Source organism: Chionomys nivalis, chromosome 24 (assembly GCF_950005125.1).
Source record: "Chionomys nivalis chromosome 24, mChiNiv1.1, whole genome shotgun sequence".
Taxonomy (NCBI): domain Eukaryota; kingdom Metazoa; phylum Chordata; class Mammalia; order Rodentia; family Cricetidae; genus Chionomys; species Chionomys nivalis.
In genome coordinates, this window is record NC_080109.1 from 34,964,214 (window position 1) to 34,984,439 (window position 20,226).

General features: G+C 45.4%; 1 protein-coding gene across 3 annotated transcripts in view; it reads right to left on the bottom strand.

Moving 5' to 3' along the window:
* Nucleotides 1-789: 789 nt before the first annotated feature.
* The window catches only part of Afg2a (AFG2 AAA ATPase homolog A), a 180,966-nt gene continuing 161,529 nt past the window's right edge, over nucleotides 790-20,226 (bottom strand). The window contains exon 17 of one of the 3 annotated variants that reach the window (XM_057757278.1): nucleotides 790-864. Coding sequence is in view for 1 of the 3 variants with exons in the window: in XM_057757276.1 (XP_057613259.1) it covers nucleotides 15,443-15,619 (177 nt within the window). In the remaining 2 variants the exon portion in view is untranslated. Of the gene's footprint in view, nucleotides 865-15,280; nucleotides 15,620-20,226 lie in introns of those variants that run through there. The other 2 variants (XM_057757276.1, XM_057757277.1) reach the window with 2 other exon arrangements.

Genomic DNA, 20,226 nt, shown 5'->3' on the forward strand with positions numbered 1-20,226 from the left:
AGAGATGCTGAAGGGGACCAGGGGCAGCTGGTAAGCCAAGCTGTGACAAGCTACAGTAACAAACAAATTGATGCTTCTGACAATGGCCTGTTCGTGTGGTCCCATGGTCTCCATGACAACCTCTAGGATGGTGTTGCTGTTACCCCCATCTTTACAGATGCAAACCCTAAGGTTCAGGCATGCAGCAGCTTCTCCTGGTCAGAGGGCTGATCCACCAGTGAGCCCTGTGGTTGGGAGCCAGGTTCTGGGGTCAGGACCCTAGCTTTGCTATCAGCCCCTCCCCCCCACCCCGCCATGCTGCTTTCTGCCAATCACATACTCTTGTGTGCTTAGGTTTCCCTATCTATAAAGAGGGAGCTAATGACAGGACTTGCCTCCTGGAGTTGGACAATGGACAAGGAAGGGCTTTACCAGTCAAAGCCCCAGGGTAAATGCGGGGCCAGTGTGGGCCGTGCTGTTTTCCCGTGTTTTCTCACTCTGAGGGAACTCAGGAAACACTTCTTCAGTGCCAGATTACAGTCAAGCAGGACAGGTGTGATGGGACAAGCTTCAAAGGTCCAGATCACACTGGCCTTGGGTAAAGGAAACGCAAGCCCTTGCCAGTTTCATGATGCTCTCGTCACCAAGGCGGCAAAGCAAACAACAGGAACTTCTATTCTTGACTTGAGTTCTGATGAAAAAGAAACTGATGGGCCTTGAGCTACTTCCAGGAACTTGATGATGAGCAGGTCATCGCGGGTCTGGAGATGAAGGTGATGTCCGTCAGGCCAAGCTGACCTGAGGTCTGGAGGAGCTTCAGGAGGTCCAGAGAAATGAGCACTAGGACCCCTCTGCTAGGAATACAGCTCACAGCGGAGGGAAACTCTGAACAAACAAACAAACAACAAAAAAAAAAAAGAGAAAGAGAGAAAGAGAGGGAGGGAGGGGGAGGAAGGGAGGGAAAGAGAGAGGAAGAAAGAAAGAGAGGGAGGGAGAGGGAGGGAGAGGAAGGAAGGAAAAGAGAGAGAGAGAGAGAGAGAGAGAGAGAGAGAGAGAGAGAGAGAGAACGAGAGAGAAAGTAGGTAGGTAGGTTGGTTTGTGTTAAGTTTCAAATCTGGGACAAATGGCTGATAAGCCTATTTAACTTATCAAAGAGGACACTGGCTGCCAGGTTCTCCCTGTCTCCCTCTGTCCATAACTGTTTCAGGTTCCTCCTGGCTGGTAACCCCCACCCCCACCCCAGAATTCTCTAGCCCAGAGGCTGGGCTGCCCTTCCTCCCATGCCCTTTCCTATATAATGCAACCATTTTGATTACTTGGTCCTTTTTGTCTACTCTAGGCCTCCTGAGTGCTGCACCTGGTTCCCCTCTCTGCCCTCCCCTTCCCCTCACAAAGCACAGCTCAGTCTGGTCAGGTCCACTCTGGACCCTTCCAGATGTCTCTGCCTCTGGCTGTGTTTTCCCACATAGTCACAATAAACCTTCTCCATGATACCTCTGACTGGCCACTTCCTTTTTATTTCTTTTTCATTCAGTGTGTTCCCCTAAACATTATAAAATAATTTCAGTGAAAAAGGGGCATGAGACAGTGGTGACAGAAAAGCTCCCAACTTCTCTGATTTTAAAGTGCTGTATGTAAGGGACAAAGGGCAGCCACTGGGCTGTGCCCCGGGTTGAGCATCTGCAGAAGAATGGGCCATGAGCTGCCATCAAAGGCCAGGCTGGGGCATATACAGTATGTCACCTCACTTACATTTCGGTCTTAAGAAGTAGCTGCTTGGGGTAGAGAGAGACTCAGTGCTTTTGCAGAGGCTCTAACTTCAGTTCCCAGCACCCCTGCAGGCAGGGTATCTCACAATTGTCTGTGACTTCAGCTGTAGGGGCGGGGGTAACAGATAATACAATCAGTAAAGTGCTTGCTTTGGGAGCAAGAGGACTTAATTCAATTGGTACAACTGAAAAAAGTCAAGCCTACTGTGGTGGCATGTGCTTGTAGTCTTGGTGCTGGAGCCGCAGAGGCGTGAGGATCCTAGGAACTCCCAGTCAGCCAGTCTAGGCAAATCAGTGAGCTTCGGGCCAAGAAAAGACCCCTTTCCAAACAAAGAAATAAACAAACAAAAAGGGAAGATGGGGACCGAAAACAGCAGTTGGTATTGACCTCTGGCCTCCACAGAGGTGTACACAATAGCACACACACACACACACACACACATGGACGATACAAGTTTCACGTTTTGCTGGTAAGAAATGTATGCTAGGCACGTCTATAATTTCCTGAGGAACACACAAAACACGAGCACAGCAGGACTCAAATCCAGAGTCACCGTGAGGTCCCTGTTGCTCACTCAAGGGTCTGGAGAGGGGTCAGGGGTGTTTCTGATGCCAGGACACTGCTGTTCCTGTGACTTGGCTGGTGCCCTCCTTGTGCCCTATCCACTTGCGAGGGAAGGTCAGAGAGACCGAGTTCAGATTCAAACCCTCCATGTCTAGGGCTGAGCAGGCAGAAGGCACCAACACTGGAAAGCACACACAGGAAGCCACACTGCCTTCGGGCACCTCTCTCTCCACGCCGCCATGTCCCCAGACTTGTAACTTAGAGATTGTGTGCCATGGCACCCTGGAGACTCTTACTGAGAACTAGATGAGACACTAAGTGAAACCCAGCTGTGGTCAGCTCTGAATCCCCACCCTGATCCCTTTCATAGGACAAACAAGGATGTCTCACGGGGCACCCACAATTGCCTCTTCCCAGCCTTGCCCATCTGATAGTTGTCTTAACTGCACCAGCAACACTTCTTGTTTGCCTTCAAGGCTCTCCAGTAATCTCTTTTTAGATCTTTAAAACCTTTTGATCCCAGCACTTGGGAGGCAGAGGCAGGCGGATCTCTGTGAGTTCGAGACCAGCCTGGTCTACAGAGCTAGTTCCAGGACAGGCTCCAAAGCCACAGAGAAACCCTGTCTCGAAAAACCAAAAAAAATAAATAAATAAATAAAATAAAACCTTTTGGTCTCTTTCCTCTGAAGTCTATCTGAGGCCATGGGCCACTGGGGTCTCAGAAGGACGGGGTGCTGGCAAAGGGAACGTTTTGCTGAGACTTTAGAAATTCTCTGCAGTGATCCCCCTCCCCCCAAGGTATATGAAACCAGGAGATAATCCATGTAAGGAAAGGATTCAAGAGGTACAAATAGCACCGACTTTAGGTTCAAATCAAGCCCAGGATCCCAGGCAATCTCTCAGTTGAGCATGTGGGTACCTCCATATAGGCCAGGTGGTGGCCTGGAGACCTGACAGCAGGTTCCTAACATTGGCCACGGAAAGGATCAGTTCAGGCATAGGAAACTCTGCTGTTGGGGCCTGGGCAAGTCAGTAAGAAGTATGCCGTTTGGGAAGAAAAGAGGATCAGTTGTAGGAGACACCAGGGATACCGAAGTCAATGGCTCCAGCTGCTTTGGGCTACTAACCCCTGACCATCTGCTCCCTCAGTCAGGATTGCTCCATCATGTTTACACTGAAGGAAGTTTAGTGTGGGAGGTCCTTCTGTCTATGTGTTGCTTTTATTGGTTAATGAATAAAGAAACTGGCTTGGCTTATAGCATGGGAGGAGGAAGGTGGAGCTAGAGAGATGCCATGGAGCCACCAGAGATAGATGTTGGGAACTTTACCTGGTAAGCCACAGCCATGTGGTGATATACAGGTTAATATAAATGGGTTAAATGAATATAAGAGTTAGCCAATAAGAAGCTAGAGCTAGTGGGCCAAGCAGTGATTTAATTAATACAGTTTCTATGTGATTATTTCAGGTCTAAGCTAGCCGGATGGCCAGGAACCAACAACAGCCTCCTCCAACAGAAGTTCATCACCTTGTATGACTCTGCCTCAGGCCAAATCCCCATAGGCTCAGGCATTTGAACACTTGGCCCTCAGTTGATGGCACTGTTTGGGAAGGTTATGAAACCTTCAGGAGGTGGAGCCTTGCTGGAGGAAGTGTGTCAGCCGGGGCAGGCTTTGGGAATACATAGCCTTGCCCGCTCTCAGTTTTCTTGAAGACTGACTGCTCCTCTTCCTGATTGGCTGCCTACTGCCCTGGCTCCCCTGCCATTACGGACTCCTCACCACTGACCGCTTAAGCCAAAGCAAACACCCTTTGGATGTTTCTTTTGGTTACAGTGTTTTATCACAGAATAGAAAAGTAATGAATACAGGATCTTACCTTCAGGTAGTTAGCCTTTTTTTTAAATTTTCTATTTTTTAATTTTTAACAGAAATGAAACTGGGTAACTGGAAGTAGTCAGTACAAAAGGAGGGAAAGGATGCTGCGCAGAAAGACAGAGATCCCTTCTCCTTTCCCTTCCCATCCTTTTCCTTTCCTTCCATCCCGTGCCCACGCCCTCCAGTCTTTTAGAATCGTCCACACTCCCGCTGCCTTAGACTCACAGCCGAGTTCACATCTTGGTGGACCATGCCTTAGGCTCTCTTACTCCTATGCTTCTGCTCTGACTCCTAGCTCTGCTACTCTACCAGTTGTGTATTCTTTGGCAACTCACGTTTCCTCTCAAGTCTCCCAAATCCCACTCTCCTCGGCTTGTCTAACATTACAATCCATTTCGTTTAAAATAAACAGTATAGCTTCTGTTAGCTTTCTTAGGGCGTGTGGCTTTTATCTAATTCCACGTTACCCTGAAAACAATTGCACAGCATTGGTCATAACCACTTGTTTCTTCCGGATACACACATAGGAAGTTTGCCATATTATCTCATTCTTACTAAGGCAATGCTATATGTAGTCTTGTTTATTAAACTTAAAAAAAAAATTGTATTCCTACGGTAGGTTCCAGGAAGAGAAGAGTAGTGCCTTGGCTGTGGTATATTTTTCCTTTTCTGTTTTCATGTGTGTGTGGCATACATGCATGTGTGTATTTGCAGGTGTGTGTACTCATGCATGTGGAGACCTGAGGTTGATGTTCAGAATAAGCTTCCATTGATTCTACCTCACTTATTGAGGCAGAGCCTTTCAATCAAATCCAGAGCTTACCATCGTGGCCAGCTTGGTAACCAGACAACCCCCTTTCCTGCCTTTTCAGGCTGGCATTGTAGGTGGCGCTCTATGTTCACCTGGTATTTATTTGGGTTCTGGGAATTTGAACTCCAGTCCTCACACATGCATGCCCAGCACTTTCCCCTACTGATCCATGTCCCAGACCAAAAATTCGGCACATTTTAAGTGTGGACAGAGATTGGCAGCAGGAAAGACAGCTGGGATACAGTAATTGCTGTGAGGAGGGGGAGACTCCAGATTGCCGTAAGGACCTGTAAGCAACATCCATAATCAATTCAAAGTTTCCTGGGTAACCAGAATGGTATTCAGAAAGCCCTTAACTGAACCTGTAGCCTGAAGTTTCTCCTAGAAACACTGTAGCCTAGTGTTTCTCCTAGAAGTTTCCGAGTTTCAGTGCTAATACTGAGGTATTTGATCCATTTGGAATTGACTTGTGTTCAGGGCGAGAGGCAAGGTTCTAGGTCCATCCATCTATACACAGAGATGTAGTTTCCAGGCTCCAATGGTAAAGATGCCAGCTTTTCTCCTGGGTATGTTTTTGGCACCTGTCAAAAACCAGGTGGCAGCCAGGTGGTGGTGGTGGCGGCACATACCTTTAATTCCACACTCAGGCTGGGCAGTGGTGGCACACGCCTTTAATCCCAGCACTCGGGAGGCAGAAGCAGGAGGATCTCTGTGTGTTTGAGGCCAGCCAGCCTGGTCTACAAGAGCTAGTTCCAGAACAGGTTCCAAAGCTACACAGAGAAACTCTGTCTCGAAAAGGCAAATAATAAAATAATAATAATAATAATAATAATAATAATAATAATAATAATAATAATTCCACACTCAGAAGGCAGAGCAGGTGGTTCTCTGTGAGTCTGAGGCCAGCCTGGTCTACAAAGCAAATTCCAGGACAGCCAGGACTTGTATAGAGGAATCCCATTTTGAGAAACCAAAACAAACAAAGGAATTCATGTGTTCATGGGCTTTTATCTGAGTCTATCTGATTGATCAGTGTGCCTGCTTTTGTGTTCTGTAATCTTTTACCGCTATGGCTCTGTAGGGCATCGGAACCAGGCATGTGAGACACCTACAGAAGTGCTTTTGTTCTTCAGGATTCTTTTGGGTATCTGGGTCTCTGTGCTTCTATATGAAGTTTACTATGTTGTCAATTGCTGTGAAGAGTTGAGTTGGAGTTTTATGAGGATCTGGCATTGGACTTATAAACTGTTTTTGGTAGGGTTCCATGTTCACAGTTATTAACCCTATCAATGCATGCGCACAGAAGGCGTCTCTCTCCCCTGGTGTTTTCTTCAGTGTTTTAAAACTGTGTAGGCCTTTCTCTTTCCAGGTTAGATAAATCCAAGGGTAACCTGGTTTCTTTCTCATTCTGCTTGTCTTTGGTATATAAGTATATATTCATAGAAAAGAGTTTAATGTGAGGTCCCTGCACTGGGGTTATGCGAGCCCCAGAAGTCAAAGGTTGCTAAGTGAAAAGCCCAGAGCCAGGTATGGAATACCTCTCCTAGAACCGGTGGCCAGAGGCGATCTACAAACTCCTATTACAGGCTTTTGCCTTTGCTACTGCTTGCCCGCCAGGACTTGATGCTTATAGCCCTAATGCTTCAGCACAAGACACATGGGTCACAGGTCAAGGAGAAATCAAGCTGGCACTGTTGAGGAAGCTTCTCTCCCTGCTGCTGGCAGGTGCTGTGCAGGCCACTGCAGGGGAAATCATCAACAGCCTAACATGCTTGTGTGAACCCCATGACCTGCAATGACTTGTATGGCCAGATTGCCCATGGGTGCAGTACTAGCATAAAAAGTCTAGGGGTAACTGTGGTAGTCTGAGTGTAATTGGCCCCCGTAATTTCACAGGGAGTGGCACTATTAGGAGGTGTGGCATTGTAGGAGTGGATATGGCCTTTTTGGAGGGAGTGTGTCACTGTGAGTTCGAGACCAGCCTGATCTACAAGAGCTAGTTCCAGGCTCCAAAGCCACAGAGAAACCCTGTCTCGAAAAACCAAAAAATAAATAAATAAATAAATAAAATAAAAAAATTAAAAATAAAAAAATAAAAATAAAAAAGACTTTCAGAGAAAGATTCCCCACCTCCCTGAGTAGTCTTTCTGATTTTTTCCAACTTCTTTTGACTGTTTTCTTCTATTCAAACATTTAAGGCAGAAATAAGAAAAAACAAACAAAAACCATGTCAAAACCTGCACTGCAGGGTGCAGGAGAAAAACAACTGCAACTTGCACCCCAGCTGTCAGGGGCTGTAAAAGTCAAGAACTCAGGGTGCTGTTAGGGACCCAGTGTCCCCTCCCAGAAGAGATGTGTTGAAGTCCTGGCCACGGGTACCTCAGACAGTGACTTCAGAGAAAAGGTCTTCACAGAGGCAATTTAGGTGAAATGAAGGCAAGCATGGCTTTAATTCTACACTGTGTGTCTACTGCCTTTCTAAATGAAGGGGATGCAGCCATAGCAGAGGGCACAGGAGTCATGTGATGCCTGCCAGTAAGCTTCCCTGCAGCTGTAGGCGGAGAGCAGCAGTCTTGGGGCTCCTGGACATGTCCCTCCAGAGCTGTGCAGAGCTGTGTGACGTGCCCCCTTCATGATGTTTTGGGCTACTTGCTTCAGGGTTCTTACTTACATAATTGTCCTTTGCATGCTTAGTGTGTAGGGTCAGTCAGGATCTTTGATTCATCCTTTGTCATTACTGGGCAGGAACATCTAGTTTTTATTCAGCTATAAGGTCTACATATTCCTGGCTGTCCTGGGATTGCTGTCCCTGGAGCTGTGTAGACCAGGATGGTCTGGACTTCAGAGAGCTCTGCCTGTGTCTGCCTCCCAAGTGCTGGGGTTAAGTGTGTATGCCACCACACCCAGCCTCACTTATTGTAAATGTAGTGCACCTCTGTGTGATCACCACCGAAGAATTTACATTTGGTGCAACATTATTTCATGTTAAGGCCCTCCCTTATATACAAAGAATATATAAGATAAAAATAAAATGTTTGTGTATACAAAGAATATACAGAGAATTCACATTTGATGGAAGGTTATTTCATGTTAAGGCCCTCCCTATGTTTGAGTCCTCACTGTTTTCTGCTTTTGCCTTCGTGGTTTTTATTCCTGAAGTGTTTATTAAACTGTTTAATAAGCTTTAGAATATACAAAGGGCAAGAGGGTTCAGCCTTGCGGAACTCTTAGATGCTACACGACTGCCTTGTTGCTTTGCTACACAGTCTCTCACTGTTCCCCAGCAATGGATCTGAGTTCTGGCCCCACCCCACAGCTCTTACTGCTTCAGTGCAGAGGCCTGACCAAGACTCTATGTGGTCACAGAAGGAATCCTCTGGTCTTCACACCATGGGGCTCACAACTGAGGGTCTGTTAGTTTTATCAACCACAACCAGAGGAACTACTTCTTAACCAGAGGACAGAATGTCAAGGGACCCACATTGTCCAACTTCTGAGGGGGAGAAAAAGAAGCATCAGTGTGAACCAGAGCTTACAGATTCACATAAACAACCCAAAATGGTCTTTTCTCTCCATGTTTCCCACAGGGAGACAGATATGCGGGCAGGGGGAGGGCCTAGTGGTCAGAGCCATCCACCTGACTGTGTGACTTTGGGCAAGTCATGGGGTGATGTGTGTTCAGAGACCCTTTGATTCTAATGCTAGGGTCAGAGGCCACAGCTCAAACCCAGGTCCATTTCAGTTCTTAAAAGGAGCCAGTGGTGTCGGTGCAGGAGGACAGATTCCCAGGACTAAGGTGCTGGCGGCGGGTGAGCACTCAAGGTGACTGTAAGGGCCCTCTCACCCTGCCTGTATGCCCAGGAGGCTTTGGGAAGGCTGCCCCACTGTCTTCCACTGGGTGTTATTTTCTAAAGGTTGCTTAAAGAGCATGTTCAGAGATAGGAAATGGAGGAAGAAAGTCTAACCAATACAAACGTCAAAATAACATGACCTCTTGGCCACAAATTAGGGGGCTGGAGAAATGGCTTTCTGCAGCTGGGGTATTTGATGTGCCGAATTTGCTGGGCTGGCAGATTAATCACATTTGTACTGGGAAAGTATTCCGGGACATTAAAGGATTTATTTGTTTGCTAATCTGCTTCAGGCCCCAGAGGCCTTCTTACAAAATAAGGGGGCGGAAGAAGGAAAGGGGCTGGAGGGAGGGACTGGGAACAGGACAGGGTTTCTTCCCCATTGGGCAGGCAGTTTTGTTAACCCAGGAGGCCAGACCTCAAACGCCATAGGAACCGTGCCATGACTGCTTATAAGACAGACAGAGGAGTTTGTTTGTTCTCTCCCCCAATCTTAACATAGTCCTCCTCGGTAAACACATAAGCAAGGTTACTTCTTCCTTGTTTTTAAAACTAGGATTTGGAAGTGCCTGCATGACAGACATGCAGACGGAAAAATACACAGAGAATTCTGTGAGATTTACTGAGGACTGCCGGTGGAGGCTTTCATTTGAGGCGGTTCCCTTTCTTCCCGTTTTTGTAAAAAACTAAACTCTTTTCCCTCAAATACAAACAAACATTTGCTTCCCTGTTGCCTTTTCCCCCTACGGACAGGCTACCAAGAGCACTAGCCAAAGAGTCCCCTAATCTCTTTCCAAAGACTATAACCTTCATTTGGCAAAGCAGAGATTTTATTTTGTCCCCCGGCACACCTTGACAATACTCAGAAAACATAATCCTCCCCTTACAATGGAACCTGAGCCTCGCAATCCAAGTGATGGTATTAAAGGACAGTTAAGCTTTTTCCAGCGAGGCACTTCCTTCCTTGTGGTCCTCACAGAAAAGTCGGCTTTATTTTTAGTACTATCCTGGCTCCTGGTATTGTGTTTGTGCACATAATCCCTTCACAATAACGATAGCTGTCTGGTGCACGTCCCTCCCACCCCCCAAGGAACTCAAAGGCCTTTACAGACGTTAATTAATTCTCCCAGCACCCGGGTGAGATGGGCGAGTGTTCCATTCCGATTTCTGTATTATTATTCCCATTTTGTGATTTTGCCAAAATTCTTTTGCCTTCTTCCCTGGTGTGCTTCCGAATGGAATTCATCCTCAATGCTGAACTGGCTGGTCAAGTCCACAGGGAAGGTAGGAACCAGAGTAAAAGGAAACAAAAGAGGAACGTGAGCTGCACTGTCAGGATGGCTGGGCTGCTGGCACACAGGGTGCAGGGTGTGCGGTCTCCCTGGCTTCTCCACAGATGCACCAGGAAGTAAGAGAAGAGGGACATACTGACCTCTCCTTCCCCCAGAGCAGAGCAGAGCAGAGTCAGGGAACAATGGTGGACAAGGTGCTCCTTAACTAACAAAGAAGCAGAAGAGAGACTTCTTAGATTCCCAACAAGGACATTTGGGAATCTTCGGGGTCTCTGCCCTACCAGAGCATTTGACACCCCCCGTTCTCATCGGTAATAGGCTCTCCTAAGGAGGAAATGTGTCTCTGGAACCCTCGTCAGGTGAAATGTACTGATGCCGTTGACTTTTCTCATGATAGAGGAAAAACTCTTTTGAGGGCAAGGATAGTTAAAGAACTTAGTCCAGGGCTGGCAAGACGGCTGAGCTGCCGAAACCTTCCCCGTGCAAGCCTGACAACCTGAGTTCAATTACCAGAACCTCCGGACAAAGAAGACACAGAATCCTCCAGAAAGTTGTCCTTTGAACTTTAGATGCCCATTGTGGAACAGGCATGCTTGCACTACACAGGCATAAACACAAAACTAGTAACTTTCAGTTTTGTAAAAGTAAAAGCACAACTAACTCCTCCACAATAAAAATGGTTGAGACTATTGACAAGTGACATCATAGCAGAGGGCACAATGGGCTCAGGGGTCCCAAGGAAGGTCACGGACTGGTTCTTGCAGTAGAGCAGCAAGGACCTGGAGGCACACAGAGGAACAGATGTGTGAGCACGGGTAGCCAAGATGGACAAATCCATCACAGGACAAATCCATCGCAGGATTCACCAGGGAGCTGGGAAAACACTTGAGGAGGTAAAATTTGCAGAATGAACTTCTGGATAGTATTAGGAAAAAAAAAGATGTAAATTGTGTCTGAGCCAGAATGTGACCTTGTTAGAACTGACAGCCAAGTCTAGGGGTGTGTATCATGTGGCAAGCCTTGCTATGAAGTTTGTGAGAAGCATCCACCAGGTCTCCGAGACCAGATGGAGCAAGGGTATCGAGCAGGCCTCTGTGCTGAGACTGCAGGTTCATATTGCTGGCTGTGTATTTTCACATACTGTTCTGAACCTACACACCTTCTTAATTTTACATTTTCTTTTTACTGAGGTTCACTTTTCTTGAGTTCTGTCATCTTCTAAAGATCCAGCTGAAAGTCGTATTGCTTCCTGTTTCTGCTATGTATTGCCACTCCAGTGGAGTAAAGTGATACAAACGGACTGTTAGCTCACAGGACTGAAATGGGTCCTTAAGCCAAGTTATGCTTAACAGAGGGGTTACTAAATCAATCTGGAGACTCTAGAACTTTCTTGCCTTTTCCGGAACCCTGCTCTCCCTGGCTTGCAGCCCATCTTTCAAGCCCAAAGTCAGCTGTGCACCTTCACAGTTCTTTGGAGCCTTGTGACCACAGCAGGACGACCTGGGAAGTCCAGGACTGTCACTTGTGCCAGTTGACAGTGAGGCCTTGCATCCAGTTTAGGTTAAGAGGACCTTTGTAAGTGAAGAGGCTTTTTGTAAGGAGCTCATTCTAACTCACACAGAGCAGCATGCTTTGGGGTTTTGCCTTCCAAAAAAACTGCGCTGACGGCTGTCATTTCTATTGTTTTTCATGTGTTAATTTCTACTTTAATGTTCAGCTTTTCCCTGGGGCTAACTCCACCACCCACCACAAGTGGAATGCTTAATCCAGCCCGTGTCATTCACTGTGTGGTGGTACTCATGAACCCACTGATCTTCACATCTACATAACGACTTTTCCTTTGGCCAAGGGATCATTTCAATTATGTATTGATCCTATACTGGGTTTCTGTTTTTCTGTGATGTAGTTAAGCATGAATCACGCAAGCAAACAGCCGTGCTTGAGACTGTAAGGTGCTGGGGTTTGCTGTTCAAACACATTTGCCTTGGATTGTTATTCTATTTTGGGATAAGGTATCAGGTCAGAGAAGAACTTTTCTTCCCTTTTTAATAGTAGTGTAATGTTTTATTATGTGGATAAGATACACAGATTTAAATCACCCTTCATGTTAGGTAATAGAGCTGTTTAGAATACTGTCATTATATAAATAAGGCTGCAGGCTTTCCCTTTGCTATTCCTCCCCAAGGATTTGCAGAATAAAGTAGGTAGTACCTGGAGGGATTACCTTTGTTAATTCCTATTTTTTTTTTTTTTTTTTTTTTTTTTTGGTTTTTTGAGACAGGGTTTCTCTGTGGCTTTGGAACCTGTCCTGGAACTAGCTCTTGTAGACCAGGCTGGTCTCGAACTCACAGAGATCCGCCTGCCTCTGCCTCCCGAGTGCTGGGATTAAAGGCGTGCGCCACCACCGCCCGGCTGTTAATTCCTATTCTTAGTTTAGACTATTTTTTCCTGTTTTTGGAAAATACTTCTCCCCTGCACTGTTAAAGTTTTTTTGGTCCCTACTAGATTATTGGCATAGTCTCTGCTAGGTCCATGTGGGGGACTTCAATCTGTGGTTATTCCCCACTCAAAGGTAATCTTAATTCTGTTTGCACACCTCTCATGATGAGAACTGTACTGGCACAGGAGTTTAGCTGCTATCTTGAGTCTACTCTTCAGCCCTACCCTTCCGGTACTCCTTCTCTTCTGAGTCTTAGTGTGCACACGGGTCAGCTTCAAGGCCTTGGGGTCAGGAGCTGTGAAATGCCACTACTGAAGCACAGCCGTTCTGTGGTTTTCAAATGAGGAATTTTTTTGTGTTGTCTGAGATGTACCCAGGTTGGCTTGGGAGGAACAAGCGAGTAAACAGAGCATTAAGCTGTCAAACATCCCTGAACTCACTCTAGAGAGTGATCAGGTGCGTATTTGCACTTCTAGACAGGACTCCAGGAGGGCAAACAACCAAGTACCTGAGGCCTCCACTTTGAGAAAGTTACCTAGTCACAGACCAGAAGATAACTTCATTTCAGATTTCTATAGTTGTCTTCTGATCAGGATATATCCAGCAGATACTCAAGCCTAAAATCCCAGGACTTGGGAGACGGAGACAGGAGGCTTGCCTTGAGTTCAAGACCAGCTTGGGTCCTAAAGTGAGACCTAGTCTTAAGCAAAAACAAACTATACATTTCTCTGAAAACCATTTCACAGATCAGTGATAAAACTGAAGGATTTTAAAGAAAGATCAGGGTGAGTTATCAGACTCGAAGATAAAAGGTGGGAGCTGTTTTTTAAAATTTCAATGTTAGAAAATAGCCAGAAAAAAATCCAAATTATTTAAACGTTTTGGAACACTACTGACATCAATATCAATATCCCTGAAATGCCCCCCCAAAAAAAAAAAAAAAAAAAAAAAAAAAAGTACAGGGACAAACTCTTGACCAGATGCAAAAAGTAAACCGTATGAAGCCAAGAAGCTGGTCACTTTTGTGTTAAATAGGCCATGACCTGTATGTACTATGTATGCATTCCACCACAACACACAAATAGCAGGATCATGCATCACTTGTCCATAAACATTAGCCTCTGGGATCAGAAATGAAACCTTTCAGACAAAGCTGGCCTGGTCTTTTGAGTGCTTTGTAACAGTATTGGTATAAAATGGACACAAGTCAAATAAGACTATAGTTTTGGGGTGGGTTACTGCAACCCGTGTGCAGCTTGGGTCCTGGAACCTTGACTAGGGGTGAGGGGGAAATGGAGAAAAGACAGACACCCAGACACATGTGCAGGAAAGCTGCGGCCAGGTGGGGGTGTGCATGCTGATGGAGGATACTTACTACTGCCAGCAACCCAGAACCCACTGTTTATTCTGTACAGCACATGTGAAGGGGCTGGCTAGTCTTGGTAGGCGAGCAGGCTCAGGCTGTAAACACCAGGGAAAAGGAAGCTGCAGCCACTTGTTTACACTGGAAGCCCCAGGAAGTTTAGCCACTCATCCTGAGCATGGCCCATATGAAAGCTTTGCCAACTGACTATGGGGATAAGGGCTTAGGAATCTTTATCATGGCTGTGTCTATGTCAATGATTTAGTCACTCAGAACTTTACCACTCAGAGCTTCCTTTATCTTCAACAACTGGTGCTCTGAAATCTTAATACCACCACTGCCTGGCTCTAAAATCTGTTTAAACGCTTACCTTCCAACTCCTTTCTTTGCACTAACACCACACCACTACTGCCCCACCATTTTTGCAAGAGGGTTTACACAGTATTAAAGTGTCAAGGAATTTAGAGGATATATACCTAGAGGCATCAACATACATATTTAGAATACAACAGAGTTATAGGTAAAATTTGTTAGTTTTTTTTTTTTTTTTTTTTTTTGGTTTTTCGAGACAGGGTTTCTCTGTGGCTTTGGAGCCTATCCTGGAACTAGTTCTGTAGACCAGGCTGGTCTCGAACTCACAGAGATCCGCCTGCCTCTGCCTCCCAAGTGCTGGGATTAAAGGCGTGCGCCACCATCGCCCGGCAATTTGTTAGTTTTTAAACTACATTTATTTATGTGTGTGTGTTCATGCATGCCATGGCGCACATATGAAGGTCAAAGGTCAGCTTGATGGGTTCTCTCTGTCCACCAGATACCAACCCAACCTCAGGTTGCCAGGGTTGGTGGCAAATGCCTTTACCTGCTAGGCCAACTCGATAGCCCCGTTTGATTTCCTGTTCTGGCTCAAACTGGCCCTACACTTTTAACTTTTCTAAGCCTTTTTGTATGTGATAATTTCATGCTTTCTGGCCATAAATGCAGGTGTCAACAGCAGCGAGAACTACACATTTACTAAACCTGGCTGGCTTTTTAGAGTGCAGATTTGGGAGAGGAGACGTGGCTTGGCTGGTAGACTTGCCTAGCATGCACTGGGTACAATGTCCAGCACTGCATAAACAGCACAGTGGAAAATATCTGTAATCCCAGCACTTGGGAAGCAGAGGCAGCAGACTCAGAAGTTTAAGGTCACTCCCGGCTATACACAGAGTTGGAGGTCAACCTAGGCATCATAAAATCCTATCTTTAAAGCAATGACCTGGCTAATTCTGGAGTACAGAAATAACACAAGGGTGAATGTATGCTGTTGAAAATCAAGATGGTCTGAACTCATGCCCCGAGATAGGTTTATTGTACTTGAGTGATTCAAAAACATTTAGGGGAGGCTCTTCAACTCCAATGAGGATATTTCAAACATTTACCTATTAAGAAACTGTAAACACTCAAGACAAAATTTGCAAACTTTTCTCTACAAAATATATGCATATAAGTATGTATTTCTTAGATGGTGTGTAGCCCACTCTTTTCTTGGTAATCTTCATAAAAGCGCATCAGTGACTCTGGGATTCTAGGTGTCACAATGCTCAAGGCTTGAGTGAAATGCTTCTTCATAATGCGGTCAGCTTTAATGTCTTCTTCCAGGGCTAGGAGAGCGGCCTCCTTACAGACGGCTATAATCTGAAATTGAACAATTAAATGAGGGAGAAAGCAGTTAAGCACTCCTTTGTCGTCAAACTGTTTTCAACATATTTGTGGTGTGACATTTAAAAAAATCTTTTACATCTGATATTATATTATAATTACATCTTTCCCCTTCCCTTTCTTGTCTCTTTAAAACCTATCAGGTACCCCCCCATCTTTCAAGTTCACGCCCTCTTTTCTTTGTTATTTGTGTGTGTGTGTGACGGGAATAGGGGTGTGATTCTAAATATGTACATACAACTTGCTCAGTCTGTGTAGTCTTATTTGTATGTATGTTTTCATGGTTGACCATTAGGAACTGGATGACCAATTGGGTGCTCTCAGCATTGTTTAGCTGCTGTGTATGGTTAAGGTCTTGTGGGCTTTCCATGTTAGGATGTCTATAGGTTGTCCTTGTTCAGGTCATATTCAGGCAGCCATGCTGATGAGACTTCATATTGGGTATAGCTTCTGACATGTGGTATGACTTCTGCATTATGAGCATATCCCTGTGGGAGTTACTCAACTTAAGGCTTGGTTTTTGATGGTGCAAAAAATGGACCCAGGGCCTTACATGTTAGGAAAATCCTCTACTTTAAGCATACAAATAGAAAAAGCAATTACATCAGAGTGTTATTTCCAGAGCAGACCAGAACCAGCACAAAGATGAATGACCAGCATCTCACGTTAAGTGTGTGGATCGGATGTGTCACCCTACTTCTATCCCCACTCCCAACACAGGATGGCCTGTGAGCTGGAGGGACCCTTAGAAGAGGTACCATGATGCACAGTGGGCCTGCTAATCAGTACTCTTGTCAGGCACAGAGTTTATACATTGCTTTGCTGTATAATCAGAATAGGTAGCACTCCTTTCTCACATCTCTTTCATGAGCTCTTGACTCCTGGTAATATCAGAGGAGTGGACTGTTTCCTCAGGGAGGGAAGGTGAGCATGTGAGAGGGAAATGCTAGGGAAGAACAGTTCTTTGGATTTCAGAGAGCTGAAGCAGGCCCAGGCCACTGTCATTTCAAACTGTATTGATGTGGTGAACAAGCTTACTGGATGAGAAGAGGATTTCAATTTTCAGGGCAATAGGGAAAACAATGAGCAATACCAACCACACCTTATATAGGTGAATGAAAGGGCAGGGGAAAAGTTCTAGCCACGCAGTCACACAGTCTGCCCATTTACTACAAATGGCTCTTCTGGTTAGCTGGGCTAATGGTGCCAAAGCAGTTGGATAGTTTTCTAGGGGATTTAGCAGCATGTTTAGACAGTTTTCAAACACACACACACAAGGCAGGGATTGATTGATCTGAGTGACTTTGTCAAATTCCAATAATGTAACTATTAGTTCTGGGCTTCATTAATGAGCACATAAGCTAACTGCATTGACATGATGTCAATGCTTTTCTGAAAATAGAGTGGCCACCAAATTGCTAAGGCAGAAAACAAAGCAAACGCTCCCCTGGTGATCTCAGTGGAAATTTGAGCCTCCACAAAGGAAGGTGAGGGACCTCAGCTAAGAAGCTCGTCTTTCATCTTGACAAGGTTTGAAATGCCACTGGAGAAGCAGAGAATGCTGGGTGCTGGAGTATCCCTTCATAGTGCAGGGAATATCTCCAGAGTGTGGCTCTTTGGTAAGGGAGAGCAAAGTGCTAGGCCTTGGGTCCATAATATTTTCCTTACCTCACCCGAGTCTTATACCAGAAAACACAGAGCCCAGCACGTAATTATTCTGAACATCTCCCATAAGTGCTAGACAGACACTTCTTTACTCCTTCATTTGCTGTTACTGATGCTCAGGTTTTGCACCCCGACTGAAGCATGTACTGAACCACAGGAAACATATGTGATGTGGTGTTGGGGAGGGGAACGTGGTAAGAAAAGAGATGCTAAAAAAGATGCCTGGAACCTGTAAGTTTTGGGTTCTCATGGTCAGAAGGTGGATGGATAGCACCATGGCACACTGGGGCAAGGGAATCAATGGTCTGATCTACCAGGCTTCTTGTTAGCATGCAATGATTAAACTGGGATAGAAAAAATGACTACCCTGGCTGCTTAAATGTAAATGCTTATAACTTGAGGTTCTTACTATGTATCATTATCTGAGAGTGGCCTTGATTTATTAAACTTCATTTAATAAAATTTAATTTATGTTGTGGGATAGAACTTTGAAAGAGTCCACTGGGAAATAGCTGGATTAGATGGGATGTTCTGTAGAACCTTTGAAGGAAGACAATGTGAGACAGGTGCTGAAGACCAGGCCTGATGGCCCCATGCTGCCACAGAGCCCCAACACAGAGGAGTAAACTGCAAGCTTTATGAGGTGTTCAGGTAACTCAACTCATGGTTCTCAGTTCATCTCTAGATAAAATATTACCACAATGCACCAACTAGACACCTCTGGAAGGAACTGCTACTCTATTTCCTACTGGTAAGTTTAGTACTTACTTCGACAACTTTTACCTTGTTTCTTTATCATGATAGGGAATGCTTGGAAGAAACAATTACATAATCCTTTTTGTAAAAAAAAACCTAATCTTTTGCTTTCCTACCACATTTACTTAAACAATATACAATCACCAATAGGACAGTATGGACTCCTTAGCCAGGCTTCCACTTTTCAGTCAGTACCAAGGGGCTAGCTGCTCCGGGCAGCAACTACATAAGGTCAACTACAAGATTCAGGGTGTGAGGAACTCTGTCTTCCTGTCCCCACACACCAGCAGGGGATAAACACGGGTTGACTGTCAGGAAGGAAAAATTATGGTATTTTGTGTGGAAAGAAGACACTGTCATCTTGTAAACCAAAGTGTGAAGAACAGAATTTACACTTACACACACACACGCGCGCACACATACATGATTAGATGAAACAGAAGTGAGCAAAGATAGTTGGAGAGGTCTCTCAGTGGTAAAGGTCTCTCTGCACAAGGCTGAGTTTAATTTCTAGAGCCCATGGCGGAAGGAGAGAACTGACTTCTAAAATTTGTCCTCTGACTTCCATGTGTGCTATCGCTTCAGGAACCAAAAAAAGGATAATTAGGATAATTTTGAAAGGAGCTTTTGAAGTCACCAATAGCAGCAAAACTGCTGATACCAGTCCCCTGAAGCCCTTAACCCAACCTGCTGACACTAAGGTCCTCTTTTTTTCTCACTTGTTCCGCACAGAAGACCTCCAGTAGGAATCCAAAGGAGAAGTGTGATTACCAGCTCTTTTCTTCTAACCTAAATAAAGGGTGGGTCTGGAAACGGGTTACTTCACGACCAGGGGTTTCCTCTTTTGTTCTAGAGACCACCCTGGCAAGACTTCCAAGATAGCATATTTCTCAAGAAAAAAAAAATGCAACTTAGCTCCATGGATCAAGCCAACATGGGTGATATCAATGGTCAGTACTCCATGATCAAAGAATTTAAGCCAACATAAACCACATTCTGTTCCACCCAGGAACAGGTAGAGGAAGGGAAGCTGACGAACTTTGCAGTTCAGCAATGACAGCTGCTCAGTCTGCTCTAATCTTAGTGTTTTGTCCCCAAGGTGGTGGTTTGAATGAAAATGGCCCCTATAGGCCCACAGGGAGTGGTACTCAGGAGGTATGGCCTTGTTGGAAAAAGTATGACGGGGGCAAGCCTAGTGTAGCTCTCTTCCTGTTGCCTGAGGATCCAGGTATAGAACTCTAGGCTACCTCTCCAGCACCATGTCTGCTGCCTGCATGCAGCCACACTTTCTGCCATTGTTGATAATGGACTAAACCTCTAAACTGTAAGCCAGGTCCAATTAATATTTTCCCTTATAAGGAGAGTTGCTATGGTCATGGTGTCTCTTCACAGAAACAGAACTTTGACCATGACACCAAGATTCACACACTGGAGTCTAATCTCCAAGACAGCAGCACTGGAATGCAAACCACTAGATCTCCACCTGCATGGACAGGCCTAATACCCTATAGAAGGGTCCTCAGAGCTGGTTAGATCCATCTACTACATGAAGACTCAAGTGAGAAAGTTCTGCCTTGGAGGAACAAATCCACGTGCCTGGTTTGGGGTTCCACAGGCACCCAATTAGCCAGTCAATCTAACACAGTACCTGGGATCAGATAAGACACCCAGTGCTTCCCACAGAACTCTTCTCCCCTCCTAATTTTAGCAGACCACCAATAAGTTGTTTTATTACTGACCTTTTCTGTTTCCTTTGGAAAAAACTTTTTATTATATTTGATTATTATTTCTGGAGGTGGTGTGTGCATGCTACAGCACAAGCAAGGAGGTCAGAGAACAAAGGGTAGAAGTCAGTTCTTGTGTGCAGTACCCTGGGGATTGACCTCAGGTTGTCAGGCTTAGCAACAAGCCACCAGGCTTACTGGTGATCTTCAGCATGGCTACACCAGAAAACTTGCTCAAAGTCAACAGTGCAGTTCTTTTCCATTTTATATCCTTTCAAACTCTGTTCTCTTGTATTTCAGAATAGAGACCAAAGGAAAGGGGCTGAGGGCAGATGCAAGGGGAACGGACATGCTGAGGAGCTAAGGAGAGGACTACAGAGCCAGACAAGAGCCACAGCTCTCCCTTACTCATGCTTCGTACTGAGCATGTTTGTAACT